Source organism: Oncorhynchus masou, chromosome 16, assembly GCF_036934945.1.
Source record: "Oncorhynchus masou masou isolate Uvic2021 chromosome 16, UVic_Omas_1.1, whole genome shotgun sequence".
Taxonomy (NCBI): Eukaryota; Metazoa; Chordata; class Actinopteri; order Salmoniformes; family Salmonidae; genus Oncorhynchus; species Oncorhynchus masou.
In genome coordinates, this window is record NC_088227.1 from 9,819,770 (window position 1) to 9,840,533 (window position 20,764).

At 41.9% G+C, this 20,764-nt stretch overlaps 1 protein-coding gene across 2 annotated transcripts; it reads right to left on the reverse strand.

Annotated features, from left to right (window-relative positions):
* Positions 1–2,775: 2,775 nt before the first annotated feature.
* Positions 2,776–20,719, reverse strand: LOC135557444 (grainyhead-like protein 1 homolog). 2 transcript variants are annotated; one of them, XM_064990703.1, is made up of 15 exons: positions 20,525–20,719; positions 19,604–19,796; positions 16,161–16,234; positions 15,673–16,024; positions 15,092–15,174; positions 14,757–14,913; positions 14,458–14,569; positions 13,854–13,948; positions 13,038–13,275; positions 9,255–9,379; positions 6,253–6,281; positions 5,985–6,070; positions 4,798–4,883; positions 4,142–4,206; positions 2,776–3,897 (listed from the first exon to the last, which is right to left on the reverse strand). In XM_064990703.1, exons 1-15 carry the CDS (start codon positions 20,542–20,544, stop codon positions 3,783–3,785), a joined length of 1,830 nt encoding a protein of 609 aa, XP_064846775.1. In that variant the 5' UTR covers positions 20,545–20,719; the 3' UTR covers positions 2,776–3,782. The 2 variants fall into 2 exon arrangements, with proteins under 2 accessions (XP_064846775.1, XP_064846774.1); XM_064990702.1 differs by lacking the exon at positions 20,525–20,719 and adding an exon at positions 20,383–20,505.
* Positions 20,720–20,764: the final 45 nt, after the last annotated feature.

The window sequence follows — 20,764 nt, forward strand, 5'->3', positions numbered from 1 at the left end:
TTATTATGGTTCCCAATTTGCTGCTGCCAAAGCAGAAGCTATTTTTCCTGGGGTCCAGTAAAATTAAGGCAGTTTATACAATTTTAAAAACTACAATACATTCACAGATTTCACAACACACTGTGTGCCCTCAGGCCCCTACTCTACCACTACCACATATCTACAGTACTAAATCCATGTGTGTGTGTGTGTGTGTCTGTGCCAATGTTTGTGTTGCTTCACAATCCCCGCTGTTCCATAAGGTGTTTTTAAATCGGTTTTCTAAATCTAGTTTTACTGCTGGCATGAGTTACTTGATGTGGAATAGAGTTCCATGTAGTCATGGCTCTATGTAGTACTGTGTGCCTCCCATAGTCTGTTCTGGACTGTGAAGAGACCTCTTGTGGCCTGTCTTGTGGGGTATGCATGGGTGTGCCAGTAGTTTAGACAGACAGCTCGGTGCATTCAACATGTCACCTCTCATACATAAAAGTAACGATGAAGTCATTCTCTCCTCCACTTTCAGCCAGGAGAGATTGACATGCATATTATTAATATTAGCTCTCTGTGTACATCCAAGGGCCAGCCGTGCTGCCCTGGTCTGAGCCAATTGCAATTTTCCTAAATCCTTTATTTTGACATCTGACCACACGACTGAAGGTGCGACAAAACTAGGGTCTGTAGGACCTGCCTTGTTGATAGACAGACTTCTCCCCATCTTAGCTTCTACTGCATCATTATGTTTTGACCATGACAGTTTACAATCTAGGGTTACTCCAAGCAGTTTAGTCATCTAAACTTGCTCTATTTCCACATGATTTATTATAAGATTTAGTTCAGGTTTAGGGTTTAGTGAGCAGCTGACGTGTAGTGTTGAGTCATCCGCATACATAGACACTCTGGCTTTACTCAAAGTCAGTGGCATGTCGTTAGTAAAAATTGAAAAAAGCAAGGGGCTTAAACAGCTACCCTGGGAATTCTTGATTCTAACTGGATTATATTTGATAGGCTTCCATTAAAGAACACCCTCTGTGTTCTGTTAGACAAGTAACTCTTTATCCACATTATAGCAAGGGGTGTGTAAAGCCATAACACATACGTTTTTCCAGCAGCAGAATGATCGATAATGTCAAAAGCTGCGCTGAAGTCTAACAAGACAGCCCTCACAATCATTGTATGATCAATGTCTCTCAGCCAATCATCAGTCATTTGTGTAAGTGCTGCACTTGTTGAGGTGTCCTTCCTTCTGTTTTCATTTTGTGACATAGCATTGTATCTGGTCAAACACAATTTTTTCCAGAAGTTTACTAAGGGTTGGTAACAGGCTGATTGGTCGGCTATTTGAGCCAGTAAAGGGGGCATTACTATCTTGGGTAGTGGAATAACTTTAGCTTCCCTCCAGGCCTGAGGGCAAACGCTCTCTAGTAGGCTTAAATTAAAGATGTGGCAAATAGGAGCGGCAATATCATCTGCTATTATCCTCAGTAATTTTCTATCCAGATTGTCAGAACCCGGTGGCTTGTCATTGTTGATAGACAACAATAATTGTTTCACCTCTTCCACACGACATTCGGAATTCAAAAGTACAATTCTTGTCTTTCATAATTTGGTCCGATATACTTGAATGTGTCGTGTCAGCGTTTGTTGCCGGCATGTCATCCCTAAGTTTTCTTATCTGCCAATGAAAAAGTCATTAAAGTAGTTTGCAATATCATTGGGCTTTGTGATGAATGAGCCATCTGATTCAATGAATGAAGGAGCCGAGTTGGCTTTTTTCCCCCAAAATGTAATTTAAGGTGCCCCATTGAATTGCAATTGTTCATTGTTACATGTACAATTATATTTTATTATTTTATAAGATGCTCTAATCACACCATAGTGCCATCAGGCTTCTGATACCAATGCAGGGTGAGTGGGGTCCACAAAATTCACAAAAAATCCACAAAACCGCTATAAAAAAAATGGTATTGAAAATACAAATTACAACTCTCAGAAGTATCTTGTTACAAAATACATTGGACTGTAGTTCAACCCAGTGTAATACAAATGACAGAATACTCCAAAGTAATTGAAATACTGCCCATCTCTGCTGACAAGTTAGTAAAAGCTCTCTAAGGTCAGACAGTCAGTGAATGACATAAGAGGAAAACTGCCCATATACTACCAATTTTCAAGGCAGCGTGTGCCTTCTACTATTGCAACATCAGTAAGTTAAAAAGCAAGACTGATTTCCCCAAAATAAATAATACAACAAAAATAAAGTCAGGACCCGTGGTCCATATTGACACTGTTCCCGGGTCGAGATCCTCCTGTTAAGTATGGTTGCAGTAGACTTCGTCTGTGCAAAGATTATTACACAACCATTCCGATGGGTCTCTACAGCACTTTTGGAATTCTTTTGGTTCCGAATATCTCTCTGTTGTATCACAACCATTGTGGCAAAAGTGTTCAAAATAATGTGTACGGGCCTAGGTGTTTTTGAAACAAGTAGCATGGGACAGCCTGACTGCATGATGTTCAGGATAGGACGAAAAGAGCTGTGAGAAAGATGATTCTCAGACTCTATATTATTTTTCGAACTCAATTTAAAGGGCAATTAAAACACACTTTCCTATTGTGGTTCTATTTATATGAAACTCAACTTGCATCCCAAATGGTACCATATTCCCAATATAGTGCACTACTTTTGACCAGAGCCTAATCACCAAATCTGCACACATCTCTGCTTCATGCCTCGTTGATGCAGTTGAGTTAAGTTCCCTCACAAAAACACAATGGGCAAAGAAATACTTAGTCTGAAGAACGACTTTAACAAATTTAATAACCACTGTAGGTAAGCATCTGCTAACAGGACTGATTTCAAACCAGTTCTTGCATGACAGACAAGGTTTTGAAACACTAACGCACACTTCCTGACCCCCACCCCCACCCCCATTTCCTGTTGCCAAGAAATATTCACATTGTGTCATCACACATGGAGCTGACACCTATATATCTAGATTCAGATACACACACCACACTTGGCACAAAATGTAAATATAAATACATATATTATTGAATTCATATATTACTTTTTCATGATGTAAACATACAAATAAAAAATATAAAAGTACATACTCAGACAGAAATAGCCCTAACCGGTCACCACATCATGTTTTACAAGTCCATTTCTTAAAACTGACCACTGCATATCTTTGAAAATAATACATAATATGAACTTATATGAACACTGACATTCTAAACAACACTCTGCCATCTCGTCTGGAAAATAATTCATTCACAGCGACATATACTGTAAAGTAGTAGTACAAAATGTCTAAATTTAAGCAAGGAAAATATTATTGGCTGTTACACAATATTGTTTCCAAATGTTCCTCAAAAATAATTTCAACTTTTAACATGGAGACAGTGAATCAATCAGTCATATTTTAAGTGAAAATGCAACAAGAATCTTGCCAGCGAACGAGGTAGCAATGTTGTGCAACCAGAAAATGGCCTTGTAGTCACTGGTGCAGCAGAAAGGCAGAAGTCATGAAAAGATCTAGTTTTACTTGTAGAAGTATGTTACAGTTGTGTAAACAGGTGACTAATCTTACTGTTCTGGATCCCTACTCACGCCCTTGGAGCTCAACATGTGTCCCTCCTCCAAGGACCTGACCTTGGAGGCACCAAACAGAAGAAACATTTATAAAACAGGGAGGTCCAATAACCTGTACTGGTCCAATAAGAAATTGTTATTTTCGTTTTCCATTGCGAAACGTTTTGAAACGTTGCTGGCCCTAATGTATGTCCAGGCTCAGAGCTCAGATCTCGGTCAGTGTCAGCAGAACCTTTCCCCCCACCTCCTCCATGCGGATATGAAAGGCATCCTCGTTGGAGTAATGCTTGATGATGTTGTCGTCCATATGAACTAGGATCCTACAGACAAGAGAGTAGAAGTGATTTACTTATTTTCAAAGTGGAGTTTACTCTATAAACATGTTCTAGATTATTTACTTTCTACCCCTCCCAAATGGCACCATATTCCCTATGTAGTGCACTACTTCTGACCAGAGCCTTATGGCCCTGGTCAAAAGTAGTGCACTATATAGGGAATAGGGTGCCATTTGGGGCACACATTATTCCCAGTGACCTAGATCATGAGCGGTGACACCGGTCTTACCCTTTTTTGCACCTCTTGTAGACTTTCCCCATTTTTCCAAGCGGCAGCTCATATTTATCACATACCTAGAGATGTGATGAAAAACATGGGAAACCCCCTATGAGACCTGGGCGTGAACAGTCAGACAATACAATACATTCCACTGAACGTCTGTGTGCCTTCTCTGATGAGTGACTGCTTCCTGACAGACACAAACAGGAAACAAACCTATCTGACTGTGACACTGTGGTTTGCATCCCAAATAGCACCGTATATACTATACAGTGCACTACTTTTGACCAGAACCCTATGGACCCTGGTCAAAAGTATTTCACTATAAAGGGAATAGCGTGTCATTTAGGACACATCCAGGGTGGCACACTTCACACAAATAGCTATGTCTGCTTACTATGTATTTAAACCCACGGGGAAAAAAATCAAGGTCACTTATATGGCACACACTCAAAACATACAACACTTATCAGACAAAGTCTGACTCCAGCTATTTTTGAACTTTGCCGGTTGATAAATTATATCCCTGGGATAAATACAGTCATGTCAAAGAAGACGTTCTGAGCTAAATAGATTCATTTTGGACTCATCTACGAAAACCGAGGAGTTCTGAAAATACTTCTGCAAAAACAAAGGTTCTATGGAACCCAACAACATCTGCTCACAGCCTCCAGTAGTCCTGCCAGAGTGGGCGTCCTCAGCATTAGAGCATCAAACACCTCCTCTGTCTCCTTACGGACGTAGAGCAGCACTAGAGGAACACAGAGAGAGACGAAACCAAAAGTCAGATACCACACTAAAAGATTGCTTACCACACCAACCCCCTCAGTGTGAGGGAGAGGTACATTCAAATTCCACACCAACCCAGTCAGATATTACCACACCAACCCCCAGTGTGAGGGAGAGTTGCCATAAGCAAATGGAGGTAGGAATACACACAAAGTATGTTTTTCGACATGGGTGTGAGACAGTTTCAAACATTAAAATACTGTGTGGGTTTCTCTCCCAGTCAAGTCACTGAGGTAAGATCTTAGCAACTACTACAGCATTGCCCTAATATCCTGTTGGGTGATATTTCCATGGTTGTGGTGTGTATTCATGCTGAAAAAACTTCCACTCTCACCCCCATAAAGATAGTGAATTGGCACCCTATTCCCTATATAGTGCACTACTTTTGACCATAGCCCAGGATAGGGGGCCATTTTGGACACCCCTTTGTTACACTGAGAGCAGGCTGGACCATAATTGCACTTTGCTCCTTTCTTGCTGGCGTCTTGGGAATTGGCTATGAGCCTGGTCAGCAATAGACTAGTCTGACAGAGACCACACCAAACAGTAAACAGCCCCTAATCATTCTCAGAACCTTTCCACCGCCACACACGTGAGTGGGGAAAAAAAGCAATCCCCTTTGGACTGACTACATGTCAGGAAAATGATCACGTTCCACTTGGAAAACCAGTTGAGTGTGTTTGTGTGTGTTGTGTTTTGTGCATTCAGAGGGGGGGCTTTGGAAGCCACGTGGCCTGTGTTTACATGAATTCAGTAAGCTGAACTAGGTGGGAGCAGCCAGAGCAACAAACACAACTACAGTGCAGCCAGCCAGAAAGCATTTCTCCCACTCTCTCATGCTACTTTTTAATTCTCTTTCCCTCACTCATTCTCTCTATTTGCTCCAGAGTTCTATAATTCTCTCTCTCTCTCTGGTTTATGCCTTCTCTTTACTGTCTCTAAACGGTCTCCTTTTCACTCTGTCTGTCTGTCTGTCTGTCTGTCTGTCTGTCTGTCTGTCTGTCTGTCTGTCTGTCTGTCTGCCTGTCTGCCTGTCTGCCTGTGTTTCTACTGTTTGATGTACCCTTTTCTGGCTCCTCCCTCCTGGCTCTCTTGTGAGTGGCAGAGTCAAATTCCTCATCATAGTGGAGCAGTCTCTTCTGCCCCAAGCTGCAGAAAAACAAACAATACATGTATGACTCGTGAGTATGGATGAGTACGGAAAATGCAGTTAATCACTTATTATGGGTATGCAGCATTTCCAATTATTATTATTATTATTTTTACATTTATAGCATCCATACATGTTACCTGATATTACAAGTCTTGTCTAAAAGAAGAACTGTACTCACCCATCCTCACCGTCATCTGATATGCATGTCTGATAAAGGATAAAGAGCAAGATTAGATATCCGATATCCGTATCTATATTGAGAAAAAGCACACAACTGTCATACTTGAATAAACGTAAAAATACCTTTAATAAAAAATGACTCAAGTAAAAGTGAGTCACCCAGTAAAATACTACTTGAGTAAGTCTAAAAGTATTTGGCTAAAATGTACTTAAGTATGAAAAGTAAAAATATAAATAATTTACAATCCTTTATATTAAGCAAACCAAACAGCACCATTTTCTTTTTTTTCTTATTTCTGGATAGCCAATGGCACACTCCAACACTTAGACATACTTTACTAACAAAGCCTGTATGTTTAGCGTGTCCTCCAGATCAGAGGCAGTAGGGATGACCAGGGATGTTCTTTTGGTAAGTGTGTGAATTGCACCATTTTCCTTTCCTGCTAAGCATTCAAAAAGTAATGAGTACTTTTGAGTGTCCGGGAAAAAAGGACATTATTTTCTTTAGGAATTTAGTGAAGTAAAAGTAGTCAAGAATATAAACAGTAAAGTAAAGTATAGATACCCCCAAAAAACAACGAAATTAGTACTTTAAAGGATTTTTACTTAATAACTTTACAAAACTGCTAATAAATATAACATGTAAATGACCCAGAGCATAGTCTTTGTTCATGTTTCGGATCGTTAGTACTCTAGTTGTTTACAGGGACAACCACCTTGAGGGGGAAACCCGAGCCCTTACAGGACAATAACAAGGACATCATGTGATGTCACATCTCCAGAATGTTCTATACCTGGGCTATTTGTTCAGCTGCTATTGTCTCAAGCCAACTACACTGAAACTCTCCAGTCAGTGTAGCACCAGCACCCCTTGAGGGTTGCCGTCTCTTAGCTGTGATAGTCCTTTTGTGTTCTTTATGTTGCACAACACACATTTTCTGAAAAAGATGTCTCAAAAATGTCATGTGATCTCACACAAATTTAAATAAGTCTTGTTATATGAGCTCTACTCCTCTATTTCAGCTGATTATTGTATTTAAATGAATCAGCAGTATTGTATGCAACCAGGTGTATATTTCTTTATAACTCATTTGTATTACAAATTATCCAGGAAAATGTTGCTCAGTCCTAGCAAAGGCTAAAAACAAAACGTCCCTAGAAACTATGGTAAGTTTGACGATATGCTGCAGTGTAACATGGGTAGGGTTGCATTCCAGTTTCTTTCCCAAAGTTCCCAGGTTTTTCCCAGAAATCCCAGTTGGAGGATTCCCTCCCTGCGTATTGCCTCCCAGCGTATTGCCTCCCAGCGTATTGCCTCCCAGCGTATTGCCTCCCAGCGTATTGCCTCCCAGCGTATTGCCTCCCAGCGTATTGCCTCCCAGCGTATTGCCTCGATTCCAGGAATCCTCCAACTGGTATTTCTAAAAAGTCCAGGAACTTTGGGAAAGTTACTAGAATTTTGAAACCCTAAACATGGGTAATGTAAGATTACTCTCTAGGGGGTGGGGTAGATCAGCTTTAATAGTTCTAATAGTTTAATAGTTCTAGTAATTTGGGGCGGCAGGGTAGCCTAGTGGTTAGAGCGTTGGACCAGTAACCGGAAGATTGCAAGTTCGAATCCCCAAGCTGACAAGGTGCAAATCTGTCGTTCTGCCCCTGAACAGGCAGTTAACCCACTGTTTCCAGGTGTCATTGAAAATAAGAATTTGTTCTTAACTGACTTGCCTAGTAAAATAAAGGTTAAAAAAATAAAAATTGTTTGCATGATTTTCCCTTTACTTATCCCCCTACCCTACTTGGAGTAAACTAACGGGTAAACTACTGCTACTTACAGTTATTTTGCTCACATCTAACGGTACCTGTAGTTAAATTGTAGTTTCTTCAATTGCTGGATTTTTCATCCACACCAACCCTCCGATGTCCACAGATCAATCAATCTTTCCTAGTATAATGCCATTTAGCTATTTCCTTCAGCAATACATCCCTCCATTTTACAATGATGTTATAAATAGGGAGGTTCAGGACCCTCGTTAGACATTTCTACTTAGTATATTGCCCTAAAAATAAATACTTTGATATTTCCCGTTGACTGATTCTGGTTTTCAGGTCCCCTAACGTTACAGTTTGCAGGTCCACCTGAACCCTGATATTATTATGAAATAACAACCATTCCTGGACCTGACTCAGAAAGCGAGCCACCAATGGACAGTACAAGAACATATGTTTTCTTGTGGTAGAGTTTGTACAAGGCTGACTGTTCAATCGCCCCATATATTGAGCATTCTTTTTGTAGCAAGTATTTTATATAATAGTTGAAACGAGCGGATTGATGTGTCAATTGTAGTTTTATATGTCAGACCCTATGCTAAGGTATTGGGACATCAAAGACCTGTTCCCAACGGACATGAAATGTATACAGTATCACTGTCAAACCTTTTGATTCTAAGCGGAACTGATACATTTTTTGATTTATACTAATAATTTTAAGCCATTTATGATTTTTAATGGGAGGCAGACAGACTAATTGTTTACTTTCTTGTTTAAGTAATTGTCTCTTCCAATTTTGTGATAGAGTCTTGATGTGTTGGTTATAATTTCGAATTGAGCACACTCCTCGGTACACTGTTATTAGTTGCTTGTGTGACATAATTTTACCATTTTTGTTTACAATGTCCTTCATAAATATGATATCCTTTTAGTAAATCTCCGCCCAAATGTGTTTTTCTTCTCTATCAGTATATTGGAGTTTAGCCATATTATTTGCTGTAATATCAGATCTGCCTTTTCTGGAGGATGAAATTGAAATTGTAGCCGACTTTGACTTCATTTAAAAAGTAGGATACTTTAAAGAGGGATGCCCACTCTTAAACACAGGATGGGCCTCTCTAAGTACCTTTCTAGAAAACCAATTTGGATGTAGAGAATTTCTGGACAATGGATACTTTAAGAGAGCGGTTTAATGCTTTAATATTTTAACTTTACATGTAATGTAGGACTTACATGCTGGCGCTGGCTGCTGGGGAAGTAAACCTCAGGGATGAAGAGGACCGGCTGGGAGTTCATATCACTCATGGCTTTGAACGATGTTATGTCCACATGCTTCAGCGTCAGAGGGTCTTCCACACCTGCGATAGGACAGCAGGGGGAGGTAGAGAGGTTAACATGGGAGCAGGATGGGACGGTAGTCTCGCTCACCAAAATAAGGGGCCCTCCGTCTGGGCACTCCACCATCGGTTGTGAGAAGAGACCAATGGGACTGTTGCAAAGAACATGTGCTTTTCCTTTTCTTCAAGGTGTTTTTTTATTTTATTGAGGCAGGTCTACTATTGTATGTCAACTCTAGAGACTGAGTTTCTTTACCCTTGACATGCTGTTTCCCTGGCTTTTTTTTTAGGGGTTAGTTGAGGACAGGATTTTGTGAATCACACAAAGAAAAATGTATTCATTATAAGCACTATATATTAATCTCGGGTTAACCCAGAACTAAAGTCTTGCGTAATTGGTCAGATGTTCGATTAAGTTCTGGGTTCATGTTTTGAGAAGAGATAGAATGAGGATTGGAAACGGACTGAAGAGCTCCACCCTCTCTCTTTGCAAGTTGCGGGCAAGTCTATGGGCCAAATGTCCCCAACCCATTCAAAACACACCTGCGAAATTGTGATTTGTCCAAAGCACCGGAACTAAGAGCAGGGACACACATAAGGTTGTCTACCGTTCACCAGCCGAGAGTAATTACACCTCTGAACAGTGTAGGCAGTCAATCTCTTTTGTGTTCACACAGAAAAGACGTTTAAGTCATCAGCCACAAAGCCTTGTTAAAATTCTCCAAACCAAAAGGTGGCAGTAGCCTTGTTTGGCAATGCATGTCCGCGTGTGTTGCTTAGTTTATTGCTATTTTGTAGAAAGCCCTTGATGATACTAGCCAGATGGCCACAGCTAGATAACTATCTAGAAAGATGACAAAGAAACAATTTAATCCACTTTCCATAATCCCATACTACCAGCCCATAGCTAGCTGGCTAAACATTTCGGCAGTGAGATTGTCGATGTGTTTCATTCTTAATGCTGCTCGTTATCTCACATGTATCGTGACCGATCTACGGTACCATTGATGTTTATGTTGTCTGTAATCGAGAGATTAAATTATATATATATATACACACACACTACATGACCAAAAGTATGTGGAAACCTGCTCGTCGAACATCTCATTCCAAAATCATGGGCATTAATATGGATTTGGTCCTTTAACAGCCTCTACAGCTGCTATAACAGCCTATACTCTTCTAGGAAGACATTCCACTAGATGTTGGAACATTGCTGCAGGGATTTGCTTCCATTCAGCAACAAGAGCATTAGTGGGGTTGGGCACGGATGTTGGGCGATTACACCTAACTCGCTGTTGGCATTCCAATTCATCCCAAAGGTGCTCGATGGGGTTGAGGTCAGGGCGCTGTGCGGGCCAGTCAAGTTCTTCCACACTGATCTTGACAAACCATTTCTGTATGGACCTTGCTTTGTACACTGGGCATTGTCATGCTTAAACCGGAAAGGGCTTTCCCCTAACAAAGTTGGAAGCTCAGAATCGTCTAGAATGTCCTTATATGCTGTAGCGTTAAGATTCACTTCACTGGAACTAAGGGGTCTAGCCCGAACCATGAAAAACAGCCCCAGACCATTATTCCTCCTCCACCAAACTTTACATTTGGCACTATGCATCCGAGCAGGTAGAGCTGGGTGGTATACCCTATTTTACGATATACCGGTATTGATGCATGGACCTATTTGGTTTTTACTTTACCTTCTATAACGGCATTTGAATACTTGTTAAATGTGATATGCTGTGTGTAATGTCCATATATATAGTTTATTTGCTACTTGAGTCATCCATCTCCACTCTCTATGTCCATGCCACTTTCCACACAGACCTAGCCCCGCCCCCTGTCACTCAAGAGACATATATGATCAATGCAGCACATGAAACAATATGAGGGGTTGGCCGGTAGGGATATCCTTGTCTCATCACGCACCAGCGACTCCTGTGGCGGGCCGGGCGCAGTGCGCGCTTACCAAGGTTGCCAGGTGCACGGTGTTTCCTCCGACACATTGGTGCGGCTGGCTTCCGGGTTGGATGCGCGCTGTGTTAAGAAGCAGTGCGGCTTGGTTGGGCTGTGTATCGGAGGACGCATGACTTTCAACCTTCGTCTCTCCCGAGCCCGTACGGGAGTTGTAGCATTGAGACAAGATAGTAGCTACTAAAAACAATTGGATACCATGAAATTGGGGAGAAAACGGGGTAAATTTTTTAAAATATATATATATATATATATAAATCCACTAGCTTGTTAGCCGCTAATGCTAATCGCAAGCGAGCTGATAAATGTACTGCGTCCGAGCAGTGATGGTACATCTGCATATTTTTTGTGCAACATTAAATGAAGCGAAAGATTATAGGGTCCCCTAGGAAACACTGGTCAACACTTTGGTTCCTACCCTGTCACAATAACTCCTCCCTGTCATTTTCATTTGTCGTCATGTAAAACTGTATTTAAAGTCCTTACTAAAATATTCTAACTTTAGAATTTGAATAATAATTACATTTCCATGAATCCAACAGTTCACCCAAGTGTTTTGCTCTAAATCACAAGTCAAATCGCAATTGCAACATTTGGTTAAAAATAAGGCCGAGATTGTTTGCCCATATTGTGCAACCCTACGTGGCAGTGTGGAAATTATCTCAAATGAGTGCAGGAAATGCAGAAAATTTGTTTGAGTGTAAGTTGAATTGAACAGATTCATCCATCGAACTGCCAAATGGTGAAGTGTGATTCATCACTCCAGAGAACGTGTTTCCACTGCTCCAGAGTCCAAATGTGGCGAGCTTTACACCACTCCAGCCGACGCTTGGCATTGCGCATGGTGATCTTAGGCTTGTGTGTGGCTGCTTGGTCATGGAAACTACTCCCTTCACAGAACAAGTCCTCAACTGGCAGCTTCATTAAATAGTACCCGTAAAACACCAGCCTCAACGTCAACAGTAAAGAGGCGACTCGGGGATGCTGGCATTCTAGGCATTCCTCTGTCCAGTGTCCTTTTGCCCATCTTAATCTTTTCTTTTTATTGGCCAGTCTGAGATATGGCTTTTTCTTTGTAACTCTGAATAGAAGGCCAGCATCCCGGAGTCGCCTCTTCACTGTTGATGTTGAGACTGGTGTTTTGCGGTACAATTTCTTGAAGCTGCCAGTTGAGGACTTGTAAGGTGTCTGTTTCTCAAACTAGACACTCTAATGTACTTGTCCTCTTGCTCAGTTGTGCACCGGGGCCTTCCACTCCTCTTTCTATTCTGGTTAGAGCCAGTTTGCGCTGTTCTGTGAAGGGAGTAGTACACAGCGTTGTACGAAATCTTCAGTTTCTTGGCAATTTCTCGCACTGAATAGACTGACGAGTTTCAGAGGAATGTTCTTTGTTTCTGGCCATTTTGAGCCTGTAATCGAACCACCAAATGCTGACGCTCCAGATACTCAACTAGTCTAAAGAAGGGCAGTTTTATTGCTTCTTTAATCAGAACAACAGTTTTTAGCTGTGCTAACATAATTGCGATAGGGTTTTCTAATGATCAATTAGCACTTCAAAATTATAAACTTGGATTAGCTAACACCAAATGTGCTTTTCTTTCAAAAACAAGAACATTTCTAAGTGGCCCCAAACCTTTGAACGGTAGTATATATGTATGGGTGTACTTAAAGACTGACTGATTGATTGTATTAGGTGTACTGTACTCACAGGCTGCAGTTGTCTCCTGTCCCCTTCCCTTCCTTTGAGTCTGCTTCCTCTCCTCGTCTCGGATCTTCCTCTCGGCACCTTTGTCACAGAACACCTTGATCTGGCAGTAGGCTCTGTGCACTAGCTTGTCACCATGGCCACCACAGCTGTAGGTGTCAATCTGGAGGTTGAGAGGAAGGCCCCGCACTCCCTTTTGAGGGGAGAAGTCTGTACTCAGACAGTTCACTGACACAAACACCTGATGGGGCAAAGATCAAGGTACATAAGGATTCAAATTCTTAAACACTTTATTGTTCATCCAATTTACATTGGACAGAAAAGTCTATGGCATGAGGCTCACATACAACATTAAATAAACACACCAATGATGACATGAAAACATACACTGTTAGAGTAGGAGTAGACAGAATGTTTTACATGTAAATGAACAGTCCTGATGCACATTTATGGGTTTATTTCCATTGAGTATGACAATTCTTTCATGCTGGTAGAAAACCAAGGTAGAAAATTGTAGTCTCTAGAAACTGTAGTCCTGGGTTGTTTCAAAGTGTTGTGTATGATTGATTTACTTGTGTATGTCTCCCCCAGCTGGAGATTGTTTGTAACTACTTTATTTTTCTGACAAAGACATACATTTTGCTTCAAATTCTGGTGTAGAGTGAAGTTGCCTCTAGACTAGAGTCTCTAGAGTCTAGATGCTGATCTTGCATTTTTTACACTATTGGTTCAGGTTAAGATTGGGGGAGGGCAAGTTGATCCTAGATCTATACCCAGGGGAAACTTCACCCCGGAGCCCAAAATATTGGCCTCTTTTACCCGTGGCTCGTCCTTAGTGTCCCATGTGAAAGAGATGGCATTGTAGGCAATCTCCTCAATACTGGCAATCGTATTGAAGCTCTCTTTGTAGTCAGCTGGGATGAACAAACAGGGAAGAGATACAACAAGATGGTTTACACACAAACAATAATGTTTAGTGACTGTTTTGGTTGTGTGTGTGTGTGTGTGTGTGTGTGTGTGTGTGTGTGTAAAGCAGCATCGTTCTTGTTTGGAACAATCGATTGACTGCATTTGACCTAACACAACATCATGCAGACGTATAATGAATTTAGCAGCAGGAATAGGGACCGCGCTGCTTGAGTGACAGAGGGCGTGGCTTGATGTGTGGCAGAAAGCGGCCACAAGAGCAGAAAAAAACATAGCAAATTATAAAAACAGACATGGCACACGGCTGAGATGCATTTCAAAATATTGCATGCGATATGGATTTCTTGCGATATGAATATTGCACATGTCAATACTGCGATTTCGATGTGAATTCAATTAATTGTGCAGCCCTAGTGTGAGTGAGAGTGTGTGAGTGAGAGTGTGTGCGTGCGTATGATTGCAGTGTGTTTATGAATGCGTGTGTGTAACCCCTTACCAATATCAATGCAGCGCTGCTTGGCTGTGTGCTGTCTGCTGTGCCAGTATCTCCAGTGTTTGAGCTGGTCATCTGTGAACTTTTCCTCTCCAAACACCAGCATCACCACACTCTGAAATATTCCATCAGTAAGTCATTCCCAAAACATTCCCCAAACCTCGAGACACACTAGATACTTGTAGAATAGAAATAGATGAGAGATGAAAGAGAAGGGAGAGAAAGACACAGAGAGGGAGGGAGGAGAGACAGAAAGAGGGATAAGAATAGAAACAGAAGAGATACAATAGAGAAGCTCATACTCGGAATGCTCCATTGAGGTGGGGTAGGACCGTGGGGCCCCTTAGCTCTCTTAGGGTGATGGGGTAGAACTGGCCCTTGTTCAGGTAACTCATCTGGCCACTGCTGCTCTTGGGCCGGATAGACTGGGGAGCCTCCAGCATGTACTCAAAGTGTTGACTAAGAGAGAGAATATTCTTGGTCATCATACACCCTTGATGTCTGGTGACTATGAAAGCATTTTTGAAAACACACAAAGTTCAGTTCATTTATTCTGCCTTTAACATGAATGTGTAAAAGGAATGTGTCTCTCAATGTGTCTCCCAGTCTCTATCCCATGTTTGACTGAGTATGTTACCTTGCTGTCAAGCTGTAGTAAGGGTATCCACCGGGAGGGATGGAGGTCATACGTTGCTGGAGCTCCTCCGAGAGAGGGAAGACCTGTGGGTCACAACAAAACATTCCAGGGGAACATTAGCACCATAGACATAGGATTCGACCCAAATGGCACCCTATTCACTTGGCTTTATAGTGCACTATAGGGAATATGGTGCCATTTGGGTGGCACCCATAATAATCTGTATAGGTGACCATGACATATTATACTACAAGTGAATAGGCTGTTTCTCACAAGCATGCTACTTTTACAGAGCGTGAGACACTCTCATTCATTTCAATGGGGTGGCAGGTAGCCGAGTGGTTAGAGCGTTGGGCCTTGTTCAGGGGCAGTTAACCCACTGTTCCTAGGCCATCATTGTAAATAAGAATTTGTTGTTAACTCACTTGCCTAGCTAAATAAAGGATCAATTAAAAATGTTTTTTTTTTTTTTTTAAGAAACCTGGGTGTAAGCAGTACAGCTCCACAAGAGGATTGTGCTGCTCAGTGTAAAATGATGCCCTGGTTCAATCTGGTTCTTGAGGAACAGTTAGAGGACCTACCTCATCGGAGCTGTCCTTGTAGGGCTCTGTGTGGGTGGAATCGGGGGTGAGGCTCTTGGCTCTGGGGCTGTACTGGCTGTGGTTGAGCTGGTGACTGAAGGCCATTCCGTCGGACTGAGAACTGTGGGAGCTGTGGGGACCAGGGGGGAGGCCCACTGGGAAGGAGTGCAGGGCCAGGGTCCGCCCTGTGCTGATGGAGTAGGAGGGAGGGCTGGAGAGGCAGACTATGGAGTCTGAGGCTGGGTAGAGAGCCCGGATCTTGTCCCCCCGGCTGGGTTGGCTGCTGCCCTTGGCCGCAGTGTTGCGAGGGACGGCCCTCAGGGGAGAGTCTTGGAGTGGCATCATGACATTTCTGAGGAGATGATCAGAGTAAATGTAATCTGAGCGCAACTTTCTTTACTTCAACACACTTTGTCTCGATTTACAGTAAATGTAAGTATTCCAAGTCATAACTGGATAACAACATCATAACTAAGGATATTCATTACATTTTGTTTGGATCAGTATCGCCCAGGAGCACTTCTGTTTTGGGCTGTCCAGCCGTTCTCCTATCTCGTGGCACCTAGAAGTAATACAATACATATGATACATTTATGGCGGTGGAGGTACTTATAGAATCGTTATAGTATAGTAGGTATATAGTAGTAGTAATATAAACTCATCAAAAGAAGAAGCATCCGCAAACTGTAATTTGCATTTATTTTCAGCAAACTTAACATGCGTAAATATTTGTATGAACATAATATTCAACAACTGAGACATAAACTGAACATGTTCCACAGACATGTGGACTAACAGAAATTGAATAATGTGTCCCTGAACAAAAGGTGGGTCAGGTTGAGTCTTCAGGAAGGGTACCACATGAGGGAGTCTTCCCTGTAACGCACAGCGTTGAGATCGCCTGCAATAACAACAAGCTCAGTCCGATGATGCTGTGACACACCGCCCCAGACCAAGACAGACCCTCCACCTCCAAATCGATCCCGCTCCAGAGTACAGGCCTCGGCGTAACGCTAATTTCAATTGGAGATGGGTTCATAAATTGAATCTAGCTTTTATATAGGAACCCCTGTGAGAGAATACTCACTAACCAATCATTGTTGCCCTGATTGAACCTTTACAGAGGGACAAGGCAGGGTTGTGCGCTGTCGCCTATGCTCTTCGCCCTAATTATTGAACCTCTCGCTCAGGCGATCAGATCTCATGCAGCAATACACGGCTATAATACTAAAGATACTCTAAATAAGATTTCCCTATACGCAGATGACATTCTCCTCTATGTAACAAAACCCCAAGCTAGTATTCCAGCTATTCTTGATGTGATTAATTTGTTTGGTACCTTCTCGGGATACAGAATAAATTGGAACAAGAGCGAATTAATGCCCATACGGTTGCAAAACACCTCCTGGCTAGAACATCTCCCATTAAGTTATCTTCAGAAAAATGTACCTACCTAAGAATTGTAGTTACCAAACAATACTCCTCACTATTTAAAGAGAATTTCCCCTCTCTGATGCAAAAACTCAAGGCAAACATACAATTTTGGAGAACTCTCCCAATTTCTCTGCTCGGAAGAAATAATGCCATTAAAATGGTCTTCCTCCCACAACTGCTCTACCTATATCAGAACATCCCAGCATTCATACCTAAATCCTTTCATAAACAACTGGACTCAATTATCAATCCTTTCATCTGGGATTATAAAACACACAGAACACACAGGACAGGTAAAAAAAACTCTTTAAATCCAAGATGGATTGTCTCTCCCAAATTTTATATTTGACTATTAGGCCGCTAACCTCCGCACTGTTACGTTTTTGCTGGCTTAGTATGGAGCGTGAGGAGTGTCATCCCTTCTCTATTGGCGCTGTGATTTTGTCGCCTGTCAATCTGGAGATGTCACTTTATTTTAACAATCCTATTATACATAGCACAGTCCGAATCTGGAAGCAAATTAAAGTCCACTTTAAGCTTAGACCAATATCATTCATGCTCCCTGTTGCTAGGAATCCCTCCTTTGGCCCCTCTAACCTTGATAACACCTTTGAGCGATGGGGAGAGTTAGGGATAAGTACCATAGGGGATTTATATATAGAGGGCACCTTTGCTTCCGTTGAGTTGCTGAGGGAAATTTATAATCTTCCCAGAAGTAACTTTTTCAGATAGTCTCTAATTTGTCGGTATGTTAGAAAACACCTCCCAACATTTGGGAATGCTAAACCTTCCATGTTTGACGGATGCATAAAAATATGCCCCCACCTCAGACAAACTGATATCTTGTCTATATGACCCTTTTCAATCTGTTAGCACAACTTCTACAGATGCCATTAAGGCAAAATGGGAGGAATAACTAGGGACTGACATTTCGGTGTCAGACTGGAAAAAGAGCTTGGAGAATATCCACACATGCTCCATTAATTCCAGACATCGTCTCATACAGTTCAAGGTATTACACAGATTACACTATTCCAAACTAAACTGCATAGGATATTTCCTGATTCATCCCCTATGTGTGATAAATGTCAGGCTGCTCAGGGTACACTACTCCACTGCTTTGCCCTATGCTCTAGCTTGTATGGTTATTGGGGTGGAATTTTTAGGATCCTCACTGAAGTTTTGGAGACTTCATTAGACCAAGACCCGCTTCTGATAATCCTGGGAGTGTCTGATTCCCTAAACGGATTAACCAACCCCCCCCCCAAAACAACTCATCTCTTACAGTCTCATTGCGGCAACAAAAAACAATATTGTTGTTTTGGAAAAAAGAGGGAAGCGCCCTCTACCAAATTATGGCTCAGTGAATTGGCAAACACTGTACACTTAGAAAGAATTAGATATATTCTGAACAATAAATTATCAACATTTGATCAAATCTGGCAGCCTTTCCTATCTTACTTGGACCAGTAAGCGCAGTGAATTTGTACACTTTAACACAATCTCAATTGTACTATTTTAATCTACCTTTGGGCAGCATGTGCTGTCGTGTTTTGTATTATTTGTTTTGTACCCAGAACTCGTGAGTCTTGTTGTTTCTGTTTGCTCTTTAATGTTTAGATAAAAATGGTATACTTGTCTTTTATACATATACACCATTCTTGTGTGAGTTCAATAAAAAAAATACTTCAACAAGTAACGCTCATTTCTTCGACGATAAATGTGAATCCGACCATCACCCCTGGTGAGACAAAACCACGACTTGTCAGTGAAGAGCACTTTTTGACAGTTCTGTCTGGTCCAGCGACGGTGGGTTTGTGCCCATAGGCGACGTTGTTGCCGGTGATGTGTGGTGAAGACATGCCTTACATCAGAGCTACATGCCCTCAGTCCAGCCTCTCTCAGCCTATTGCGGACAGTCTGAGCACTGATAGAGGGATTGTGCGTTCCTGGTGTAACTCGGGCAGTTGTTGCCATTCTGTACCTGTCCCGCAGGCGTGATGTTCGGATGTACCGATCCTGTGCAGGTGTTGTTACACATGGTCTGGCACTGCGAGGATGATCAGCTGTCCGTCCTGTCTCCCTGTAGCTCTGTCTTAGGCGTCTCACAGTATGGACATTGCAATTTATTGCCCTGGCCACATCTACAGTCCACATGCCTCCTTGCAGCATGCTTAAAGCACATTCACGCAGATGAGCAGGGAAACTGGGCATCTTTCTTTTGATGTTTTTCAGAGTCAGCAGAAAGGCCTCTTTAGTGTTCTAAGTTTTCATATCTGTGACCTTAATTGCCTACCGACCGTAAGCTGTTAGTGTCTTAACCGTTCCACGGGTGCATGTTCATTAATTGTTTATTGTTCATTGAACAAGCATGGGAAACAGTGTTTAAACACTTTACAATGAAGATCTGTGAAGTTATTTGGAATTTGACAAATTATCTTAAAAAGACAGGGTCCTGAAAAAAGGACTTTCTTTTTTTGCTGAGTTTAGTAGGTACCTTGTAGTAGTCGTAGAGGAGGCCCAGAGCGTTGGCACTGTCCTCATCTCCATTGATGCTCATCATGGCCTTGGAGGCGGCTGTCAGGGGGTTCTCCAGGAAGGTCCTCCATGCCTCGTCATCCTCCGTGAATGCTTGACGCTGACCACCGCTGTACGATGGCTCATTCTGGAGCACCAGAACACCCCTCTTTCTGCACAGTGAGTGGGACAGTCCAACATTTAGTTCAGAATCCCTCTTTCTACAGTGGGACAGTCCCAACTTTTAGTTTCGAACCCCCATTTTTCTGCAGTGGGTCAGGTCAACATTTAGTTCAGAATCTCCCTAATTATGCCCAATAATAGCCACAACCTCTTCAATGTTACATATTACACGGACAGAAGCAGTCCCATAGTGAGCAGCAGGTTTGTAAGTGCTACCTTCAAGCAGTAGCACTCGACAGATCTATTATCCTGCTCTACCAGCAAGACAGGTATTCAATTCGTTGTCTGTGTCATGGCAATCAGACTAAATTAATGTAATAGCTTTGTTTAAATAAAAGATGTCGGGTACAGAAATAGGACCAGTGTGTCAGTATGAGTACATTGTCTTAAGTTCAATGCACAATCAAGTGCATTCCACAACTGTCATTAATGTAATAGATTTCTTTCGAAAGTTTTCCAAATTCTAAAAATATTAAGTGAAACCCATTTCAAAATATTTACAGGATCAGCATTAAACAATCTTAAATACATCTGTAAAAATACTAAAAATATTACAATTGTGACTCAGTAACTCACAATAGTTTACCTAGGCTACCTGGAGTTCGGCTATTGAAGTTCATCAACCGAATTGCGATAAACATTTTATCATTCCCGTAAACAGACGTATTCAGCTCAGATTCATACACACAACACAACTGGACCGTGTAGGCCCACTTACTTGCCAAGCTCCTGTGTCATTTCGCTCTGCCGGACTGGACTTTCGAGTTGGAACGGTAAATCCGATCCGTTCACTATTTAAAAAACACGAGATGCTGGTAGGTAAACGTATGTCAACCGTGTCCTCCAGAACTAGTTTATTCGGCTTTTCTCGATCTGTGAGCTGGAGCCGAAGTTTTACCTGCGTTAGGCCACGCTATTGGCTTCCTGTGACAATGGGCGGGTTTCAGGTAAAACGTAC